The 22,132-nt window shown below is 37.9% G+C and overlaps 1 protein-coding gene across 3 annotated transcripts in view; it reads left to right on the forward strand.

Moving 5' to 3' along the window:
* The window catches only part of Spry3 (sprouty RTK signaling antagonist 3), a 29,475-nt gene extending 14,218 nt beyond the window's left edge, over positions 1–15,257 (forward strand). Inside the window, exons 1-3 of one of the 3 annotated variants that reach the window (XM_071606858.1) lie at positions 5,115–5,141; positions 5,435–5,608; positions 11,343–15,257. In XM_071606858.1, the coding sequence (XP_071462959.1) occupies positions 11,450–12,316 (867 nt within the window). In that variant the 5' untranslated portion in view covers positions 5,115–5,141; positions 5,435–5,608; positions 11,343–11,449 and the 3' untranslated portion in view covers positions 12,317–15,257. Of the gene's footprint in view, positions 1–5,114; positions 5,142–5,259; positions 5,609–11,342 lie in introns of those variants that run through there. The other 2 variants (XM_071606857.1, XM_027922996.2) reach the window with 2 other exon arrangements.
* Positions 15,258–22,132: the final 6,875 nt, after the last annotated feature.

Below are 22,132 nucleotides of genomic sequence, written 5' to 3' on the forward strand. Positions count from 1 at the left end.
AATTTGATGCTTCCTAAGAAGAACTCATAATCTCATCACATTCCCTGGTTTATGCTGCAGTAAATACAACACTAGACCAAGTGTCAGGAGATCTGTGTTATACTCCTGGCTTTGCTACTAATTTTGCATTTCCTGGTTTATTTCAACAACACTTTATGATATGAAAGTCAGAGTAAAAGTACTGGTGGGGCACATATATGGGTCTTTGAGTAATTCTGTTTGGAAAGACAAGATATATACATAAGTTAACTACAGTGTAAATTAGAAAGTGATGAATACCATAAAAGAAGTGTAACTAGATAAGATTTCAGGGGTGTGGATGATGAGACAATGAAAAATATTAGAGAGAAAATACTGGGGTCTGAATTAGAATAATATATATTCCATGCTTGTATAATTATGTCAAAATGGATTCTACTGTCATGTATAACTAAAAAGAACCAATAAAAAGACTGAATAAGATTCTGTAGCTTAGTGTAAAAGAGAAATCAGGATAAAGAGCTACCTTAGGACTGTGAATAGAATTTTATAATGGAGATTTGATAATATAGCCCACAAAGCGCTTCCAACCCTAATATTACATATTTATTCATTCAAACTGATCTTTGCTTTCCAACTTCTAGATATCGTAATGGCATCATTGCCATTGCCATATTCAACAGAAAATATCTCATCTTTACATCTCTTCTTTCAGTCCCCAAACTTAGCCCTTATCATTTCCTGTTTCGAGTATTCTAAATTGGCTGACCTAACTCATGTATCTCCCCATTCCAATATATCATGCCCAATGTGTCTTTATTAAATGTAGTTTATTTTCATACTTTATTATTTCATTTAAATATTTATTTCTAATTCCTAGAGCACTAAATCTAAATTACTTTGCCTGTCATTCAAATTACCTCTTATACAAGATATTTTGAATGTTTCATTCTTCTTAGACTCTATGCATGTTGCTACTAATCTGACTTTCCACATGTACCCTTAATTTGAATTATATGTTTATCATTTTCTGCCCATTTTCTAATTCTCTGTGAAACCTTCCTTGACTACCTAATTTATTTCTATATTTGTGATTCCTACAACACTCTTCCCCATTTCCTATTTTTTTCATTCAATATACTGTTAGATATACTCTTCCTTGTTTCAGAATGTCTTTTAGTTAACTGTTATATCAAAATTGATCTGAACAGGGCTGGGGTTGTGGCTCAGTGGTAGAGCACTCATCTGGCATGTGTGAGGTACTGGGTTCAATCCTCAACACCACATAAAAATAAATAAGTAAATAAAACAAAGGTATTGTGTCCATCTATAACTAAAAAATATATTTTAAAAAATGACCTGAACAACCAGTTGTTATAAAGTGTAAAAAGATGTGTTTAATTCATTACAAAAACATAAACCATAAATTTCTACACAGAGTAGTAAGGAAAATATTTGGAGAGAAGAGTGATTCTTCTAGTGTCCTTTAAAATTACTTATTTAGGGGCTGGGGTTGTGGCTCAGCGGTAGAGCACTCACCTGGCACATGTGAGGCACTGGGTTCAATCTTCAGCACCACATAAAAATAAATAAAATAAAGATATTGTGTCCATCTACGACCAAAAATATTTTTAAAAAAGAATACTTATTTATTTTTTGGAAATTATTGGCTTACAGAAGTATATGGGTTGACCTATGCTGAGACAATATCAGCAAATTCAGTTGGTACTGAATTAATGCCAGCAAGGTATCCTATAAAAACAAAGAAGGGACTGGATTGGGAGACAGGGGATCTGTGTTTGCTTCTAGGCCCCATACTATCAATAATTAGCTGTATGATCTTGAACAACTCAATGAATTTGTCAAAACATGTTTTCTGAAAAGTACACCATTAACTAAGGAGACAAGAAAATAAATGTCTTGAAATGCAGTGTTAAGCAAATCTAATGAATTTGTAAAACAAGTTTATGATAGTGTTAAGTACAAGGAGGTCACTAGAGAACAGAGAAGAAGACATTTACCTAAACTGGTCTTTTGGAGAAAGAGATTTTTTGTACAGATTTTTCCTATAGTGAGTGATTCTACACCTAGGCCTAAAGGATATAAGTTAGGGATGTGTTTTGGGAAGACTGATCAGATATTCAAAGACAAAGGAGTGTACAACAATACGAACTGTTCAGGGATTTTGTCATTGTTTAGGCTTAATTAACTAGGTAACCTTAGATCTTAGACTAAGTAATCTATAAATAACAGAGTTTATTTGTTATAATTATGTATTTTGTATAGATTTATTATAATTATTGTAATTTATCATTATCATTATTATAACAATTCTGGAGGTTGGGATGAAGATGAAGGCATTGGTAGTTTCTGGTGAGGTTGTTTTCTGATTCATAGATGGTACCTTCTTGCTGAGTCCTTACATGGTGGAAGGGGTAAGGCGGTCTCTGAAGCCTCTTGTTTAAGGGTTCCACCCTCATGATTTAATCACCTCAAAGGCCCTATTCCTAATACCATCATGTTGGTGATTGGTTTTCAACATAGGAATTTGAGAGAGACAAATATTCCAACCATAGCAGATACCAAATAGTTTGGAGTGTTATAGGAAAAAATCCTTGAAGGGGTTCTCCAATTGTTTGGATACTGTGGTGTAATGGTTAAAAATACATGCTCTGGAGTGAGTTGGACTAGGATAAATTCCAAATCTGCAAATCACCAGCTATGTAACCTTGGACAAGTTACTTAATCTCTTTGGGTTTTTGTTTCTCACTTGTAAAACCACTGCAATTTATAAATACACCTCATAGGATTGTTATCAGAATTAAATAAGTTAAAATATATAGAATTCTTAGAACAATATCTGACATAGAATAAATTTGGTCTCCCTACCAAATTAAATGTCAACTCCTGGAAAGCAGGAAATTTAGGTGTTGAATTACCAGCACTTAGATATTATTTCATAGTAGGCATTGTTGAATGAATGAATGGCCATCAATATAATTATTTTTTGTCATGTGTATCATCCTAAGAGGTGATAAGATTGAATAATTTGTTATCTTAATATAGGCTCACAGAATAAAGGAGGGAAAAGAATTAGGCAACCCAATCTGTTCATATTTAAAGCTGTAATTGTTAAAAATGAAAGAAGTTCAAACTGAAGTCATCATGGACTACATTAGAGCAAGAATGATTTCCTAACATTCATCATTACTATTCACTAGGTATTTTCTATATAGTAGGCACCATGATAAAACTTCTAAATGCAAGAACTTTTTTCAATCTATAGGCTCAGAGAGGTGAATTGAATTGCTCGAAGTCAGAGAGATCATAAATTAAAGAGCAAAAATATGAACCCTGATCTGTTTGACCTGAATATAGTTAGTAGTACATAACTACTAACTACTAACTAATATAGTTAGTAGTACATAACTAATATTTATGGCACATAATTGATGTGCCATAAATATTTATTGAATAAGTGGGAGAACAAATACATCAGTAATCTGTTCTCTTCTTCAGATGAACCAACAATTCAGCTTTAATGGTTTTCATAATCTGTACAAACTCAAGTATAAGAAAGATGTTTGAGCCCACATAAGAGAATAATTTAAATAGCAAAATTCTTGACTGGGAATTCTTATTGGGAAAATAGATCTGGATTTCCTTAGAAAACACACATACATCACACAACACACACATACATATCAACAGAACAGTTTGGGATATCTTGAACATAGAGCACATGCAGATCCATGCAAAAACATATTTTTAAAACCTTATGCTTTTTTGTCCTTTTTAACACCCCTGAGAGGGTGTAAATAATAGAATGTCAAGGCTAGAAGAGACCTAAGCAATTACCTAATCAGATCCTCTCATGTTAATGTAGAAATTGAGTCTCTAGAGGACAAGTAAACTGCAAAGGTCACACAAGGAGTTAGAGTAAGATTAAGAATCTCAGTTTCTTGCTTCACAAGTTTGTTTTACTGTGAACTGTCACCATTTACCATCTCAATTTTATAGATAGGGTAACTAAAGCATCCTAAGAATGTTGATGGCCAAGCTTCTGCCATTTGTCCATCGAACAGGATTTGAAATCAGACCTCATTTATTTTAAATATGAGAATTGCTTTTATCCAAGTACTTCTGTCTGGATGCCCAGAAGGAGGACCCCTCCAAATTGAATTAAATAGTGGACTGAGTGTAATTTACAGAAAGCTTTGTCCTTAGCTCTAAGAGTAAATTAAGACTGCTTTATCTTCAGAACCCTGGCAGTCTCAAGGAGGCTCCATGAAGGCAGGGACCCACAACACCTAGCACAAAGGAAGGCACTCGATAAATATTTGTTGTCGAATGTATGACATACTAAAGGCTGGGTAATGGTTTCCCAGTGAATGATGGATGGATAATCATTAGGGCTGAAAAAGAGGGAATGAATGAGGAAAAGAGGTGGGAGAAACCCTTAAACAAAGGAGAAGCTCCTTCTCTTTATCTGATTGAAGCTTGCAATCACTCAGCAAGGGCTGAGTGGCTTGGTAGGGCTGTGATTGGCAGAGATATTTAAATAAGGCCTCCTTAAAATTGCTACTCTCCACCCCACCCCCTCTCTCCTTTAAATTTTGTTTCAGTCATTACCCAGGGACCGGATACAGAGATTCCTATGGGGAGTTTTAATGGGTCGATTCAATTTCAACTGGATGACGCCACTTAGCCAAGCATTAAGAGCTACAGCTCCGGGAAAGCAAACGACACAGAGAGGGGGGGAGAGAGAAATTATAACAAGGAGCAATAAATCCCTTCCCATCCTCCTCTACAACCCATTCACAAGACCTCCAGAAATCATCTACATTCACAAAACAGTCTGCTAGCTGAGCTGAACACAGTGCTACTTCATCCCCCACCCCTCCCCCTGCAGATTATATACCAACACACCATGAACTATATAAATAATCACATGCTAGCGGTGTCTATTGCTCTGTTGAGATATCCTATGCCTACAACTGCAGTTTCTGCTGCTTCAGTTCATCTGACAGATTGGAGGGGAACGAGGCGGAGGTGGAGGCGGGGGCAAAAGAGAAGTGGGGGGAGGAGGTAAAGAAGAAGGAAGGGGAGGAGGGAAGGGGGAGGGGAAGAGGAGGGGAAGGAAAATACTGGAGGAGGAGGGGGTAAAGAAACAGGAGGAGGAGGAGGAGAAGGGGGAGGAGAAAGAGGCGGAGGAGGAGGGGGAGGAGGAGAAAAAGGAGAAGGAGGAGGAGAAAGAAGAGGAGGAGGAGAAAGAGGAGGAGGAGGTGAACAACTTACCCTGCTGAGCTTTCTTTGGGGAATACGTGCATCGAGATTTAGATCAGCATGTAAAATCTCTACAAAGTATCTGCCACTACAGGTCTGAGTCTCACTCCTAACTCGGTTTTAATTTTTATTTTTTTCCTTTCTCTGTTTTTTCTGCTGTGTCGGAAAGACCAAGACAGAACTATCTCTGTTTCTGGCTTCACTGCCAGTAAAGGAGTTTTCATTCAGACTTTCCGAAGAGAGGTGGAGAAACCTAAAGACTCAGGAGAGGACTCGGTCCTTTGAGCCAAATGGAGCATTAGTTATTCTGCTTTTCTCAGCATGGATAAACCCTTTTTCCAAGGTAAGATACAGAGATTAGCTCTTAAAGACTTCATAATTCTTTCTATGCAATGCACAGATTGCCATTCATTCCAGCCATCCTGTACTGTGTGTGTGTGTGTGTGTGTGTGTCTGTGGTGTGTGTGTGTGTGCGCGCGCGCGCGCGCAAGCGCGCGTGTCTGTGTGTGTGTGTGGTGTGTGCGCGCGCGCAAGCGCGTGGGTAAAATAAAATGAAAACCTTTTAAATGAAATTTAAATGAATCAGCTTTTATAGAAAATTATCTGTATTGGAAATTTATAAATCAAAACAAGACTTCAAAATGATCCCATTTTTAGCCAAATGTCAATTTAATATCCAGCCTGTTCACCTTTAAATGCATTTTGGTGCTTACCTAAGCCCCTCATAGCACAGCCTAACCACCCAAGCTGAGGTCGTAGGAAGAGCCCTTGCTGAGGCCAGTCTGGCTGCCCAGCAGGCATCCTGTCAGCGTGGGGCTAGTCTGCTATTGGCTCACAAGTCTGAGCTGTGCATCGTTCAGATTTCATCACATCACCTTGCCCTGGGTAGAAATGGCGCAAGCTGACAAGGCATAACCCCCCCCCCCCACTTACATTGAGTCAAGAGAAATGCTTTAGAAATCTCTGGATCTATGCCTGTGTATGTGTGCACGTGTCTCTGTGTGACATATGAAAATTTGTTCAAAGTGGGAACCTGTGAGCATGTCTAGTTAGCCAATAGACATTTAATAGGACCCAAGGCAATGGTTTACAGCATCCACTCTCTTCCACACATCTAATTATAATTATCACTAACTCTAATGCAGCAAAGCAAGTTGAATGAACAGAAAACAGACCTTGAACTCTTAAACTGAAAATCTATTTTGAAGTGCAAACTGTTGTTGCTTTTCTGGGTGTATTAAAACGTTGCTGTAACATAATGTGCTATTACATTAATTTGGATATACCAGGTGTTAAATCATATTCCTAACAAGGCAGTTACATACATAAATACAAATAAGGCAAGGGTTGGCAGTTTATCCATAATAAAGTATCCCACTTGTTCTCTTGGACTCTAAACAAACATATACTAAGACTTTATTGTAATAGTATATTTTGTTTCTTTATGTTAGGTCTCTTTTGCTATGAAACAGTCTAGATAATGATCTGAGTGACTTGGATTTGGAGGTGTTTATTCAGAGTTGAGGAGTTGAATAGTGAGGAAGTAAAGTATCTAAAGAAAGGATCATGAAAGACCTTTCAGACTGAGATATGCATCCAACAAACCCAGCACAAAATTTAGAGCACTGGAACAAGAAAGGAAAACATTTCTTTCATACCCTTTCATCTTGACGAAACTGAGGCCTGGAACAGAGGTCACTTGCCTACAGTCACATAGTAAAGTAAAGATAGCATTAGGACTAGAACTTAGGTTTCTTGTGTCTTATAAAATGATTTGAGGCTTAAAGAGAAGATTCCAGCTTCTTAAATGAATAACTAGCTTATCATTTTCCTCAGGATTAGAAGAATGTGAATTCATTTGACATAACAATGTTCCCTGTATCATTCATCACTAAAACAGCTTTAATAATGCAAGGTATTAAAACTTCAAGACTCCCTGGTTTGAAATAAACTGCTATAAGTCTTAATGAAACTATTAAATTAATGAATAGGACTAGGGTAGCAAAGTGACAAGTTAAGAGTTAAATGTGGTGAGAACCTGGCAATTCCAGCAAGATGTATGCGGTAGGAGGGAGGCCCAGTCAGTGGCAGAGAGGTTAGTAATGTAAACTATATACAACTTGGTATTTGTAAGGGGGATGTGCTTTGATACAGATGCAAATGCTTTTGCACAGACAGAGATTTTTAGAGAGCAGACTTTGGAACAGCATAACTAGGAAAACATATAAAGCCATAGCAGAAATTCTCCCTATGTTTGCTTTCAGTTATTCTGAGAACGAGTGTATAAAAGAGCAGAGTACAGAAAAAAAAAAAATCAACACACCCCAGAGCCGTTATACAGTAAGGTAAAAAGCAGCATTGAACCCACAAGAGTGGGAGAAAACAGGAGCCAGGCCCTCCTTTTTCTCTTCCTCCCTCTTCATTGAAATGAACATTGAGTCATATTGTATCAGAAAGGATTTATCATAGAAATCAGAACTGGCTTAAGGTGTTAATATAGAAGAGCTTTAAATAGGAAAGTTTTCAACTTTAGTTTCAACATGGCAGACGTTAGGTTCCATGGAGAAAATACTTTTTATTTCCATTAACAAAGATTAGCATTTCTTGAATGGATCTAGCTTTCTAGTCCCTAAATTGGCATAAGAAAAGAAATCACTATTTAGGTTGAACATAGCAAATTTCAGGGCTACAGGAAAAACTGTTGAGAAAGCTATGAGCACCTGGCCAGAGAGACTGAGATGGGAGTGGGATTACAATGCATCATTCATTACTGCAGAGGTAGTACGTGACAAAAATCACTAGATCCCATCAATCTGCAGCCAAAACTTGTAATCACTTTGACTCCTATTTAGTAATATGGGATATGTAATTCTCTCTCTGATTTAATATAATATGGAATTGACTAACAGCACAGTTTCTTAACTGTTGCTGCTCACAATGAATGGCTCTTTAATGAGTGAATTTCTGAATCATAAACGTGCATGCAGTCGTAGTTTTTCATCTAGTCCGTGTGCTGCAGCAGTCTCTTGCCATTCATTTCTCAATATTTTTTTCCATCTTACCTTTGGCTATAGTATGTATCTAATTCAATTCATTCCTGTTAGATCAGATTCAGCAGATCTAGAACTGCAAAGAATTTATTGACATCCAATCCTTTTTTAAAAAATCCTACTCAACATCCTCTTTTTACCAGGCCCTACTGCACACTGTATTGCAGATCTTTTGCACTGGATCTCAGAGTCCATTCTAATAAATCTAATCTGTCAGTCCCCTTACCTGAAAGCAAGACAGTACCTCATCATCCCAGACTGATGCCCACAACTTTCTTTAATAATCAAACCAATCCTCTTAACTCCATAGTCTTGCAGAAGTCTAATATCCATACTCTAGGATACCATTTTAACCTAAACACTATCTACCCTTCTGTTCCTCAGACAGAATCCCCTTTGAACATGGTTCTCATTATTGGTTCTGAGTCATTTCTATTATGACCTAGATTCTTCCAAGCTTAGCTTTCAACCTTCTGGACATGTCTCTAATGACATCCCTGAAATCCCATATTTGGAATATCACAATATCTCCTGTAATTTTGAGACCTTATATACCTTCCTTTGAATCTTTGCTTCTTGAAATTTCCAATATGTGTTCAGTCTAGCTTCCTTTGATAAATCAATGAGTCTAAACTGCATTCAGCATGTATGTTACTGAGCTTTTAGTGTAAAGGACTTGAAGGATGCCACACATTCTTTAGCTGATGAATGGGACATAAACCCATTTCTTACAGTTTTCCAAAAGAGTTATAGTCTTATGCTCCTATGTCCACATATACCCTACAAGTATATGTGTATATATATATATATATATATATATATATATATATATATATATATATACTGAAAAGTGTGTCCTTGTTTATTTGGTTGTCCAAATTAAAATGTTCTATTCCTTTCCAATGCTAAGTCAATGAATCTATAAAGATATAGCAAAGGTAGGGGTAGGAGGTTGCAGGGGTCTCTGAGTGTATGTAAATCAGGGGGACATATATTTTTGCTTTGTAATTGCCCAAATATACAAGGACACATTGTCCAACATACCCTCAAGGACTTGAAGATGTAAAAGGTATGAATGAAAGGAATTATTTTATCAAATTGCCTCACATGATGGGGTAAGATCCTAGGAGATCAGCTAGTTTACCCCTATGATTACATAGATTGTGAAGCAGGGGCCCAAAGAAAACAAGTGATTTGACAAAGGCAACATAGACATTTGAGTCTTAGAGTTTCCATAGTGTTTATCTGCATTCTTTTGTATTGTGTTTATTTAACACCAAAGCAACTAGCTCTAAGTAAAATTTTTGTGAGACTAGTTCTTTGATGTGATGGGCCAAAAAGTTATTTTTAATCAATTTGAATTGTCTTTTCAAAAAATTAATACATGAAAATCCAGTTAATCAGGTTTGCATGAGGATATAGCCTCGAAAGTCACCTAAGTCTGGTCATTATTAGCAACTGACTCCTTTATGAACCACACCATTATTTTTTTTTGTTCCTGAGCTTTAGGCCCATTTCATTGTCATGTTTGCTTGCTTACAGAAACCTAAGTAGGCACAATCCTCTCTCTCTTGTTCGTTTCTATTACTCATCCAAACTCTCCATCCCATATAGTGGTATGAGTAATCGATCTATTTTGAGGAAGCCTGAAATCTGATGGATTTCAAATATATACTTTATTCATGCTAGTGTTTCTTAAGTCCTGATGTTTTCATGTTGTCTTCTTGGATTGGTGTTTAGGTGTCCTTGTTTATTTCTTTTAGGCTGTTCAGTCAACTAGGTGGTATGATATAGCAGTCTTTCTCTTTTTTTTCTCTCTCTCTCCTTTTTCTTTTCTTTTCTCCTTCTCCTTGTCCTTGTCCTTGACCTTGTCCTTGTCCTTCTCCTTCTCCTTCTTTTTCTTCGCAGTGGTGGGAATGGAACTCAGGATCTCATGTATGCTAGGCAAGTGCTTTACTTTCGAGCTATACCCCCAGTCCCTGTCTCCTATTTGTTCAATACTCTCCTCATGCTTATCATTATTAGTTCTAAGCTTGATAAAAATCCTTTAAGAGAATGACTATATAACTGTTTGTGATACAATGAAGATATAAGCATATGTTTTCTAGATATTCAACTTGTATTAAACATTGTGTAAGAACATTGATGATCTTTTAGAAATCCAGTTTTTGGTATAAGGTAGAAAAAAGCAGTCCAAGCAGAATATGCTTGGGAAATGCCAACAAAATGGAGTCAACTCAAGGTTGTGATAGTCACAACTACAGGTGATATTTGAAATCATTCAAGGCTTGCTTCTACAGTTCTCCCACCCCTTGTTATTCCCATCTATATGAAAATGTTTCATTATGGATCTGCTGTGCCATTTAAAAAGAATTGCCTCCTCAGTAAGTTAAAGCAGTCTGTAAGGTAATGAGAAGGTGTTTTTCCTATTAGTCTACTGACAGCATAATTCCTGCCCTTGTGTCTCTGTCATAGTTCTACCATTATTGCGTCTTGCTTGCTTGCCTATATTCATCAAATCAATCAGTGTCCTTTCTCATCTGTTTATTTCTACTTGTCATAAAATGCACTAAAAGGAGAATTTTAATTGGATACATACACATATAGGCAACTTCCCATGGGAGATTTTGGATGCTTTTTCTTTTGCTTCAGAATTGCTTTAGGAAGTAGACTTTGCATTTAACATTTTGTTCCATTATTATTAGAATTCTGATGCTCAGGGCTCATATTTCTGTTAGCAAACTCCTGAATGAGCTAGCTGCTCCTGTGAACTTAGTCATATAATGAAATACAAAAATAATCAATGATACAATATTTGCTCCCAAACCACTTTATAGGCTGAATGGGATGACTAGATTTGTCTGTAAAGAAGTAGATGTTGTTGATTACACAATAAAGGCATATGTAGCATGCCTATCATTAAGTGATTGAACATAGTATTGGTGATAAGGCCTGACCTTTGTTGGTTCCCTACAGAAATACATGCCTGTGTGTTCTCATTTACTGTTTCTATTCCTTCTCTCCTAGGATTTTCTGATGTACCCTGAGGTCCATGTAACTACAAGGGCTCCTCTTTATCACCATAAGTGCCACTCTGACCCAAAACCACTCAGAGCTCAAAAAATCAAGGCAAAATGGATGCCACAGTGATAGATGATTTCCAACAAATTCTGCCTATTGAACAGCTGCGCTCTACTCATGCTAGCAATGATTATGTGGAACGGCCTCCAGCCCCCTGTAAACAGGCCCTCTCCAGTCCTTCCCTTATCGTGCAAACGCACAAATCTGATTGGTCCCTGGCTACCATGCCTACTGCTCTACCCCGCAGTCTCAGCCAGTGCCATCAATTGCAGCCCTTGCCTCAACATCTGAGCCAATCTAGCATTGCCAGCTCGATGTCCCACAGCACCACTGCCTCTGATCAAAGGCTCTTGGCCAGCATTACGCCCTCACCTTCAGGCCAGTCCATCATCCGAACCCAGCCTGGAGCAGGGGCCTACCCAAAGGCGGATGGTGCTCTGAAGGGAGGAGCTGAGCAATCTATAGGGCATCATAGTGAGCACCTCTTCATCTGCGAGGAGTGTGGGCGCTGCAAGTGTGTCCCCTGTACAGCTGCTCGCCCTCTCCCCTCCTGCTGGCTGTGCAACCAGCGTTGCCTTTGCTCTGCTGAGAGCCTCCTCGATTATGGCACTTGCCTGTGCTGTGTCAAGGGCCTCTTCTACCACTGCTCCACTGATGATGAAGACAACTGCGCTGATGAACCCTGCTCCTGTGGGCCTAGCTCTTGCTTTGTCCGCTGGGCAGCCATGAGCCTCATCTCCCTCTTCCTACCCTGCCTGTGCTGCTACCTGCCTACCCGTGGATGCCTCCATCTGTGCCAGCAGGGCTATGATAATCTTCGGAGACCAGGCTGCCGCTGTAAGAGGCACACCAACACTGTGTGCAGAAAAATCTCTTCTGGTAGTGCACCTTTCCCCAAGGCCCAGGAAAAGTCTGTATGACCTTCTCACAATATGGATCCAGAGCTTTCTCCTTCTATCCCCCATCAGTAAAGCATAGGCCTCATCTTTGGAGAGGAGAAGGAGTAATAAACTAGCCAAAGTTAGGGCTTCACCTCTTTTGTTCCTGCAGCATCAGGGGAATGGCAAAGTACATCCTGGTGCAGGATGCCTTGTTCTTTTCACAGTATCAGTCTCACTGCTCTTCAACCTTTTTACACCCTGCCAACTCAGCCCTTGTGGCTGTCATGGCAAATTCAGGTGATTCACAGGCATGAGGTTTGGACCACTGAGGACTGACAGAGCCAGCAACGTGGAGGTTTAGGGGCTCCCCAATGTAATGCCTCTCGATGCAGGCTCTGATTGTCACTCTGCTTTCCACAGTGCCTTTGGAAGCTTTCTTCTAAGATGGTTTTCACAAGTACATGTGGAACAGTGTTCAACCTTCCAGGGAATATGACCCCATCTCCCTATTTACTGCCCTTCTCTATTCCTCTCTATCTCCCTGTCTCCTCTTTTTTCCCTTTTCCTTTCTCCTTCATTCTCAGCCTCTTTGCTTTTATTTTACTCCTTTCTCCTCCCCTTTTCCCTCTTTCAAACTAATCCTTTCTTTGCCTGTATTTTCGCCATATTTAATCTACATCTCTCTGTCTCTGCCTATTCCTCCTTTCTCTTTCTAACATGTCCAAAAGTGCTGTTTTTCCATAGGTGTTTCCTTAGACGCCAAACTTTGCTATGCTATACTATTTACTAATTTTTATTAAGGGACATGGATTACTGTAATGAACTGATCACTAGCAATAGTCTGTATCCCAATGTGTGTGCACTCACAACCATACTCACCTGTTTGTGAGCATATTAGGTTATCTTACATTTCCAGATTTAATTAATTGGAGTTTTTCTCCCTTTCCCAGTAATCAACTTATAGTGCTGACAGATACCATTAGCATGCTGAGTAGGATAGTAAATCAGGATGCTCATAACTTTGTATGTCTGACCCAAGTGCCAAAGGCAGACGTGCTTTATAGCTAAATGAACAAAGCAAAGGATATTACAGAGGTATGTTCTCTCTTAGAAGCTAACTGCCCTGAGACTGCATGGCTCAGGCCTTAATAATGGACATAAAAAGTCATAAAATTTTAGAGCTGGAAGGAATCTTAACTGTTAATGTAGTTCAATGCCCTTATTTTACAGATGGGAAAACTGAGGCCTGGAAATAGGAAGGGACTTGCCCAAGGCCACACACTGAATTGATAGCCAAATTAGGACTGGAATATTGGCCTTTTGACTTCTAGTTCAATATTTTCTCCCCTGCACCACAAATGAGTCATGTGATTTTTTCCTAGGACTAACAATGACAGAAAGCCATTCCCTTCCAATTACTTTTCAGGAACCATGCCAAGTTAGTATGGTGGTCTTTCTGCAGTGCATGGTGAGTAGTTAATTAACTATCAAGTGTTGAGGCTTCCCCCAGTGGACATCACCTTTGGCTCTGTCACCTTGTAGAAACTCAAGTGTGGAAAAGAAAAAAGCTTAAAGAAGCCCTAACCAAGCTGTATCTTCGCCATTGCATCTACTCTTTGCTGTACACACTGTGCTCGCTCCTGGCTTTGTCGGCAATGGCAGCTGTCTGAGAACCTAGATTTCAGCAACTGAAAAACTGAGATGAAAGATGTATAATGCAGAGAAGTGACTTACAGAGAGCCTGTGCTATGAACCCCTTTCAATGGGAAAAGGATGCAGTGATGATGGCAGGCTCCTAAAGACTACTGCTGAAAGACACAAGAATTAGTTTCCCTCTGTAAGTGAATCCAAAATTCATCAAGGTATTCAGAGATTGAGGGCACTTGCTTGAAATCAAGGTGCTCCAACTTCGTTTAAGACTTCCAGACTCTAACTTTATATATCATCTCTTTTAAAGTGTGCATGGATGTGTTTTGCAGGGTGGAGAGGTGAGAAGTGTATAGTCATACACAGGAAAGGAGGGGACATCCATGTCCCTTTGTTGGACATATACTACAGAAATATGTGCCACTTAGTCTGTATTAGTTCAGAATTGTTCTGAAGCATAATGACATTTGGATTGCACACTGTCCTACACGTTCACTTACACCTCCTCTTCTAGAATTGCTTTGCTCTATTTTTGTATATATGAATATGTTATGATGATTATTAATAATGTTAATGATACTGCTGCAAATGGTGCCATATATAAGATTAGGCTTCTTGAAACATTTATAAATCTAAACCAATATCTATAACCCCTTTGTTTGCTTTTTAGATTCTTTTGATTTTAAGTGACATTTTTGTCTTACAAGTCTGCCTGATTGTACTTCAAACTTATCTACCCCTAAAAGCTGTGCCCAGTTCTCTGGGCCAAGCTGGATGGAGATGAGTAGCAACACACTTCTTTCTGCTTCTGCTTGAAATTTGCTTAGAGCTCAGATATCTAAGATGTTTCTGACACTAGTGCATTGTTCTGGAGCTAAAGTTATTCTATGGATGTTTGCTTATCAGTTTCAGGGCCCAAAATAACACAAGTCTCTTCTTGATAGCTCCTTGATATCCCAACCCTGCAGTCCTTACTCAGGCAAATTGTGCACTGCCAGAGGGGCCCTGGGCTCTGCCATATACCCAGAAAAGCCCTTCTCAGTGTATTTCTAAATGGCCTTACACTTGGTGGAAGAAACTGAAGGGTTACTCAAATGCAGTTGCAGTCTTCAATCTGCTGCTGAGTCAGGGCTTTCACTTGTGTCCAAGTTGGCCTGATATGGACTGCATCTGATTTACGTATAGATGGGTCCTGTTGGGGTATGCGCATGGACGTATGAGTGAGTGTGCATATGTATCCCTTCTGTGATTATATATATATATATATATATATATATATATATATATATATATATACACATACATATATATATATATACACACACATATATGTAAATATATATTCACACATCTCTATATATTTTAATGTATTGCACATGTATATTTAAAATATATACAAAAGAACTATAAATCCTGCAGAGTGTCTCTGTTTTCATTATTTTTCTACTTTGTGTCATGCACTGTATAAACAGGAATATTTAGAAGGTGTTTCCTGCTTGGCATTTTTTTGCAACTAAGTCATCTGTTACCTCCTAAACCCTACTGCTTTCCACATATAGGTCCCTGGATACATTTCATATGGCAATAGCCAAGAGTTTTCCTTTGGTTCCAGCCCATCACAATAGCCATAATATACCAAACACTTAGTGCTTACTGTGTGTTAAGCACTACTTTTAGCATATTACCTAAATTATTGCATTCAATCCTCACAATAACTCTACACATAGGCACTATTCCATTCACTACTTTTCTGATGACAAACTGAAGCACAGAGAGGTTAAGTGACTTGCCTAAGTGGTAGAGGTAAGATTTGAGCCTAGGCTGTCTGATTCCAAAGTCTATGCTCCATAGTCATGTGTAGAAATCTGGAACACAGCTGAAGCCATGCTGAAGTAACAAACTTCAAATGGTGAATAATCCTTTCCCTAACTCTACCTGCAGCCTGGGAGTTGGAATAAATGTGTTCCTATGTTAGGAATTAAGCAACAGCTACAGACATATATTAGTTGCTTTGCTTCCCAAGATGGTGGCATTACAAACTTCTTAGAGTGAAATTACTTCTTTATTCCAGAGTTCCTTATTTTCAGATGTGTTAGCTAGGTTTCTTAGAAAATAGAGCTTGACACAAAAGCTTATGTGCAAAGCAGGAGTGAGGAAAAGAGTAGTGAGTTAAGGAAGGAAGGAGAGCAAACATCAAAGTAGAATGTCACTGAATTGGCTACAGTCTGTTTCATAGCAAGCCAACTTCTCCAATCTCTTATGAGAGGGCATATGAAACTACTACATCTCTGATTGTTGCATCTTTAATCATATTCTTCTAAAGTGAGTTAGAGACAACCCACCATCTTTAAAGTCCATAGGGTTATTTTGTGGTGATAGAAATGTTCTCTGACTTGTTTTGAAGGAGTTTTTCCTACATGAAAATTAATTCCCTAGTTCAATTAAAGAAGTCACAAAGTCTCATTAGTCTTCTTCATAGGAAAGGTAGTTTATCTTATTGAACTCTTCAAATAACATACACATGAGTGTACATATGTTAATTTAGGCTCAATTGTCATAATAGTGGGGAAGCTGGTCAATAAATTCAGGAAAAATTAGTTAAACAAGTATTTTGAAGCATTAAAATAAAGAAATCAATTGATTGACCAGGAAGTTAGTCATCATTCCATCACTATAACAAAATATCCGAGATGATAAAACTTAAAATGAGGAAAGATATTTTGGATTACAGTTTCAGAGGTTTCAGTCCATAGTCAGTTGGCTTATTGCTTTCGGGCCAATTGCAAGGCACTGTGTCATAGTAGGAGAAGGTTACTTTCTTTATGGTGACCAGAAAACAAAGAGAGGAAAGGCCCAGGCTCCCCAAATCCCTTTTATGGGCTTACCCCAGTGACCTAACTTCTTCCCAATAGGCCCCACCTCTTAAAGATTCCAGGGCTGGGTATGTAGCTCAGTGGTGAAGCTTTGGGTAGCATTCACAAGGCCCTAGGTTTGATCCCCAGCAGTACACACACACAAGGTTTCACCATCTCCCAGGAGTCCAATAGTACCACAGCCTAGCAACCAAGCCTTTAATGCATGGGCCTTTGGGGACATTTATCCAAACCTTAGCAAATGGCTTTTAAAAATATTTCAGCAAATAATTATGACATCATAGACACATTCTGAGAGTTATACTTCCTTTTATTCTTATATAAAATACTTCCTTGTGTCCTATAGACCATTCTTACATAAAGTCAAAGAATTTAGTTGATAGAAATATGCCATCAATATGTTTTCATATTTGTGGTTAAGGTCATATAAATACTGAATGCATTTCACTGATATAATTCATGGTTTTTTTAGAGAGAGAGAGAGAGAGAGAGAGAGAGAGAGAATTTTTAAATATTTATTATTTTAGTTTTCGGCGGACAAAACATCTTTGTTTGTATGTGGTGCTGAGGATCGAACCCGGGCCACATGCATGCCAGGCGAGCGCGCTACCACTTGATCTATATCCCCAGCCCTAATTCATGTTTTTTTATGCAGGAAAAGATAAGTGTAAGAGAATTCTGAAAATTTTGTGAGTAAATAATGAATAGGTTGCTTATTGCTAAAATGATATAGCAAAACTTTTCCAATGACATCCACTTTAGTAAACCCAATGGTTACTTCCAAGTCCTCATCATATCTGACACATTGGGAATATTTGACAGTGTTGTTCACTCTGTCCTACTAAAAGCACTTTCATAACTTTGACTTCAGAGTACTACATTCTGCTGATTTTCCTCTTACTTCACTGACGACTGCTCCTTCCCCGTTCCTTTGCTGGATCCACTTATATCCCTCACCTTTTCTTATCCCATGGATTGGTTCCTGGACATCTGATATTTGAGTACCATTCATGTGATAACTCTCCAAATTATTTCTCCATCTTTGACTACTCCCTTGAGCTCCCCACTTATGCACTCAACTGTCAATTTCACTTCTCTACTCCAATATGTAGTAGAGATGTCAAACATAATGCAGTCAAATTAAGCTTCAGATCATTTCTACTTCAAATTTGAAATGTTGTAGCCTTTTTTGTCTCCTTTAATTCTAATTCCAAATTTCTAGTTGCTCAGATAAAAAATTTTGCAGCAATTCACTAGACATTTTTTTAAATTTATGAATGTAATCAAAATTCTCAATCTTCTCTGAAGATTTAGACTGTGTCACATGTGGTCATTAGTATCACAGGTGGTTATTAGTATAACTTTTGAATTTGTGGCCTAAGGTTTGATAAAGTTTATAAGATTGAAATCCTTGATCCCTATATCCTAATCTAGGCCTGTATTCCTATCTTGACCCTAAACATTATCATAATATTACCAGTTGCTTTCACAAACCAGGATGCTTTATTTCTCTCAAAGGCCAGGAATGACACTGCTTTTTGTTAGGGATCTTGTTGTCATTATAATTGAAATTATATATGTCTGCTTCTAGATGTATTTTTTGGCTAGTCTCCTGGAAAAGAAGAGAATCCAAAAGTTATCATTCTTCAACTAATCAGGAAATGCTTTTGTGTATACCAGAAAATGGTCATGTCTCTGGTGGTAAAAGATAAGGATCTGGAAGCCCCCAAATACTTTAAAAACTGACTATCCATTTTATTGCATGTTATAAGGAAGAAAAACATACATGGTCACATGGGCAAGTACTCTAGCTTTATTAATATAGAGCTGTAACATAAGCCACCTGTATGTTTTCCTGCTGTGATGAAGTTGAGGTGAAGCGTACGTGAACCCTTAAGAGTCATTTTATACCCATGTCCTAAGGCTTAAATATATAGAATGATTTCCTTGGCCCTTTTCTACTGGGTTCATCTTTGAATTCTTTCCTTTAAAATCTTACCACTCTGATGACACTAAAATAAAAGAAGCCAAGGAACGGAACACTCATTGTTCTAATACCAGAGTTTAGTTGGCTTAAATAATTTAACTGTGAACTTTTTAAATGGTCCTCTTTCAATGGAGGTGAAAGCTTCTTCCAAGGAAAAAGCCCCAGGTCCATCTTAATGCATCAACCATATTGATGGTTGATGGAAGTAGTAGGAAATAATACTATCTTTGAATCCAGGCAGGAAAAAAAAAGGTTAAGAAAATAAAACATGTGAAAAAAGCTCAGTTTGCTTCTTTCATCTAAAACATATTTTACTAATTCCTTAACTCAGTGGTACCCTTGAACTCTTTTTGTCCTTCATTTATGTCAGCACTCTTATTTTTCAAACTCCTACAGCATTCCAGCTGGAATGATTGTGTGTGTATGTGAGAGAGAAAGGGGAAGCTAGATGGAGAGAGAGAGGGAGGGAGATATGGAAACTTGAGCTCTCTCCTATCAAACTCCCTTCCAGGACATGCTTCATATTACTTAAATCTTATACTAAATGACAAGGTTTTTCTCCTTCAGTAAGAAATACCAGACTGGAACTGTGGTTTTCCCTAGATTGATTTCTTCTGAGTCAGTGTGGTGTTATGGAAATCACAGTATCCTGAGACCAATTAAATCAGAATCTTTGGATGTGGAGCTGAGGAATGTATTTTTTAAGGCTCCCAGGTGATTATAATATGCAAACAGATTTGAGAAAGCCCAATCAACTCATTCTATAAATGCAGATAGGCCCAGAGAGAGGAAGTGACTTATTCATAACCAAATGGTATGTTAGTGACTAAGGAGTATAAGAATCTAGGTCTGTGGACACCTAGATCAGAGTTCTTATCTTGATACTATGCTGCTTCTTTCTCTACCCCATGCTTTGTCTGGATTTCTGCTTTCCTTGTCTGTAAAATGAACATAATAAAGCCTAGAGTTTTTTTTTTTTAAATCATTGAAGCAGAAGCATGTTTTATTTTTCAATTGCAAGAAATATTATACTTGAAGGAATTAATAAGTAACATATATGTGAAGCTGAGTCTCTAACATATTAAGAGGGTTTATTATATATTGATAAGTTGTGGTTGTACATAGTTATTGAGTAATGATTTTTAACACAATGTGACATGATCAAAGCAAGCCACAAACTCAAATATGATATTTTCTGTCTGAAAACATTAGAGCTCCATCCTTCCAGTGACATTGAAATGTACAGTACTCAACTATCACCTATACTCACTATGATGTAGAACAGATGATCATTTGAGTGACATGTCTACTTGATAACATGTATCAGGATTGAATTACTGCTTCAGCTGTATGTGTCTTTAAACTGAATTTGGTCTCAGTGACAATTAAAATTTTAAGTTGAGGACAAGATCATATTTTTCTTTCCTTTGCTGGGATATGGATCAAGAGAAATATAAAAGCAATGGGATACCTGTATTACTGTTATCAGTTTAGGGTTGAATCCAGGATTTCTTTTTTTTTTTAGTTTTTTTATTACCTATATTTCTTTTATTTATTTATTTCTTACATACATGACAATAGTGGAATGCATTACATTCATGATTATCCATTCACAGCAAAATTTTTCATAACTCTGTATATAAAGTATGTTCACACCAAATTATGCCATTATACATGAGCTCTCCTTTTTTTGCATTACAATTTTAATATACCACAATTTATCATATCGCTGTTTGTATATAAGGTCAGAATGCATTTTGATACATCATATATAAATGAAGTATAACTTCTCATTCTTCTTATTTTACATGATGTAGAATTATACCAGTCATGTAATCATATGCATATAGGCTCATGATGTTCATTCATTCTAATATTCTGCCTATTCCCATACCCCCTCCCCTCCCTTTACTCCCCCTGTATAACACAAAATACCTCTATTCTTCCCTAACCACACCCAACAATTATTGTATAAAATGAGCGGTGGGATAGCTGGGTCAAATGGTGGTTCTAGCCCAAGTTTTCTAAGGAATCTCCATACTGCTTTCCATATTTGCACCAATTTGCAGTCCCACCAAAAATGTATGACCTCCAATTTCCCCTACACCCTCACCAACATTTATTGTTGCTTCTGTTCTTGATAATTGTCATTCTGACTGGAGTGAGATGGAATCTTAGTTTTGATTTGTATTTCTCTAATTACTAGGAAAATGTTTAAATTTATATGTAACTCAAATGAATACAACTGACATAATCTAGAATAAAGTAGATACATGGATTATGCTGAGAGCAAAGACACTTTCAAGTCAGAACTGATCATTTGAAACAAAGTTATTTGTTGGCAAAATTTCCTTATTTTAGTATAGACTACATGCTATTTGATAAAAGATAGCAAAAGAGTTAATTTTTTTCAGTGCAATGTTAATTGGATAATTGAAGTTAATGATTCATTCTCTCTCTCTCTCTCTCTCTCTCTCTCTCTCTCTCTCTCTGTCTCTCTCACTCACTTCTGGGGAGATTGGTTCTAGGACCCTCAGATACCAAAATGGACTCTAAAGTCCTTTATATAAAATGGGGAAGGAACTGAGAAACTGATGTGACTCCATTTTTGAGAAACCAGCTTCTACCTCAAGGCCTGTCCTAAGGAAGGGGGCTTGACCCTAGTCCTTGGAAAAATCCACAGAGCACTCCTAAGCACATACCCACGCTGCTGAGTTGTTTGTCTGTAAATAACAGGAGAGATCTGTGGCACCAGGTGTCCCTGACTCAGTTAGGCTACATGAGGACCCATAGCAGCCCCCTAATGACTTCCAATCAGCATGAGACAGGGAAAATATCCAGGATGCCAGATGACCCCCCAGTAGTTTATGGTGGTTGATAACGTGTTGGGAAACCATGTAGTTTAGAACGTACACCCCTCGTGGTTCAAACCAATCAGTTCAAAGCAATCCTTCTCTTGTACTAACGAATCACCCCTACCCAACTTGTTCCCGCCAGTGAATGTGCTAATCAATGTTAAGAGTCATTGTTTGATTTTCCCGCGGTATGGAATGATTTGCTGTGTGATGTTGTGACGCATAGAGTATCCCCCCCAAACCTATAAAATCTCACTAAACAAAGGACCAGGGGGCTGTGGATGTGGCTCAAGTGATAACGTGCTTGCCTGGCAGGCTCGGGGCTCTGGGTTCGATTCTCAGCACCACATAAAAATAAAATAAAGATGTTGTATCCACCGAAAACTAAAAAATAAATATTAAAAAATTCTCTCTCTCTCTCTCTCTTTAAAAAAAAAAAAAAAAAAGGACCGGGATTCACTCCCTGGGACCCCTGCGTCAGGAATGGTTGTGA

Source organism: Marmota flaviventris, chromosome X (assembly GCF_047511675.1).
Source record: "Marmota flaviventris isolate mMarFla1 chromosome X, mMarFla1.hap1, whole genome shotgun sequence".
NCBI lineage: Eukaryota > Metazoa > Chordata > Mammalia > Rodentia > Sciuridae > Marmota > Marmota flaviventris.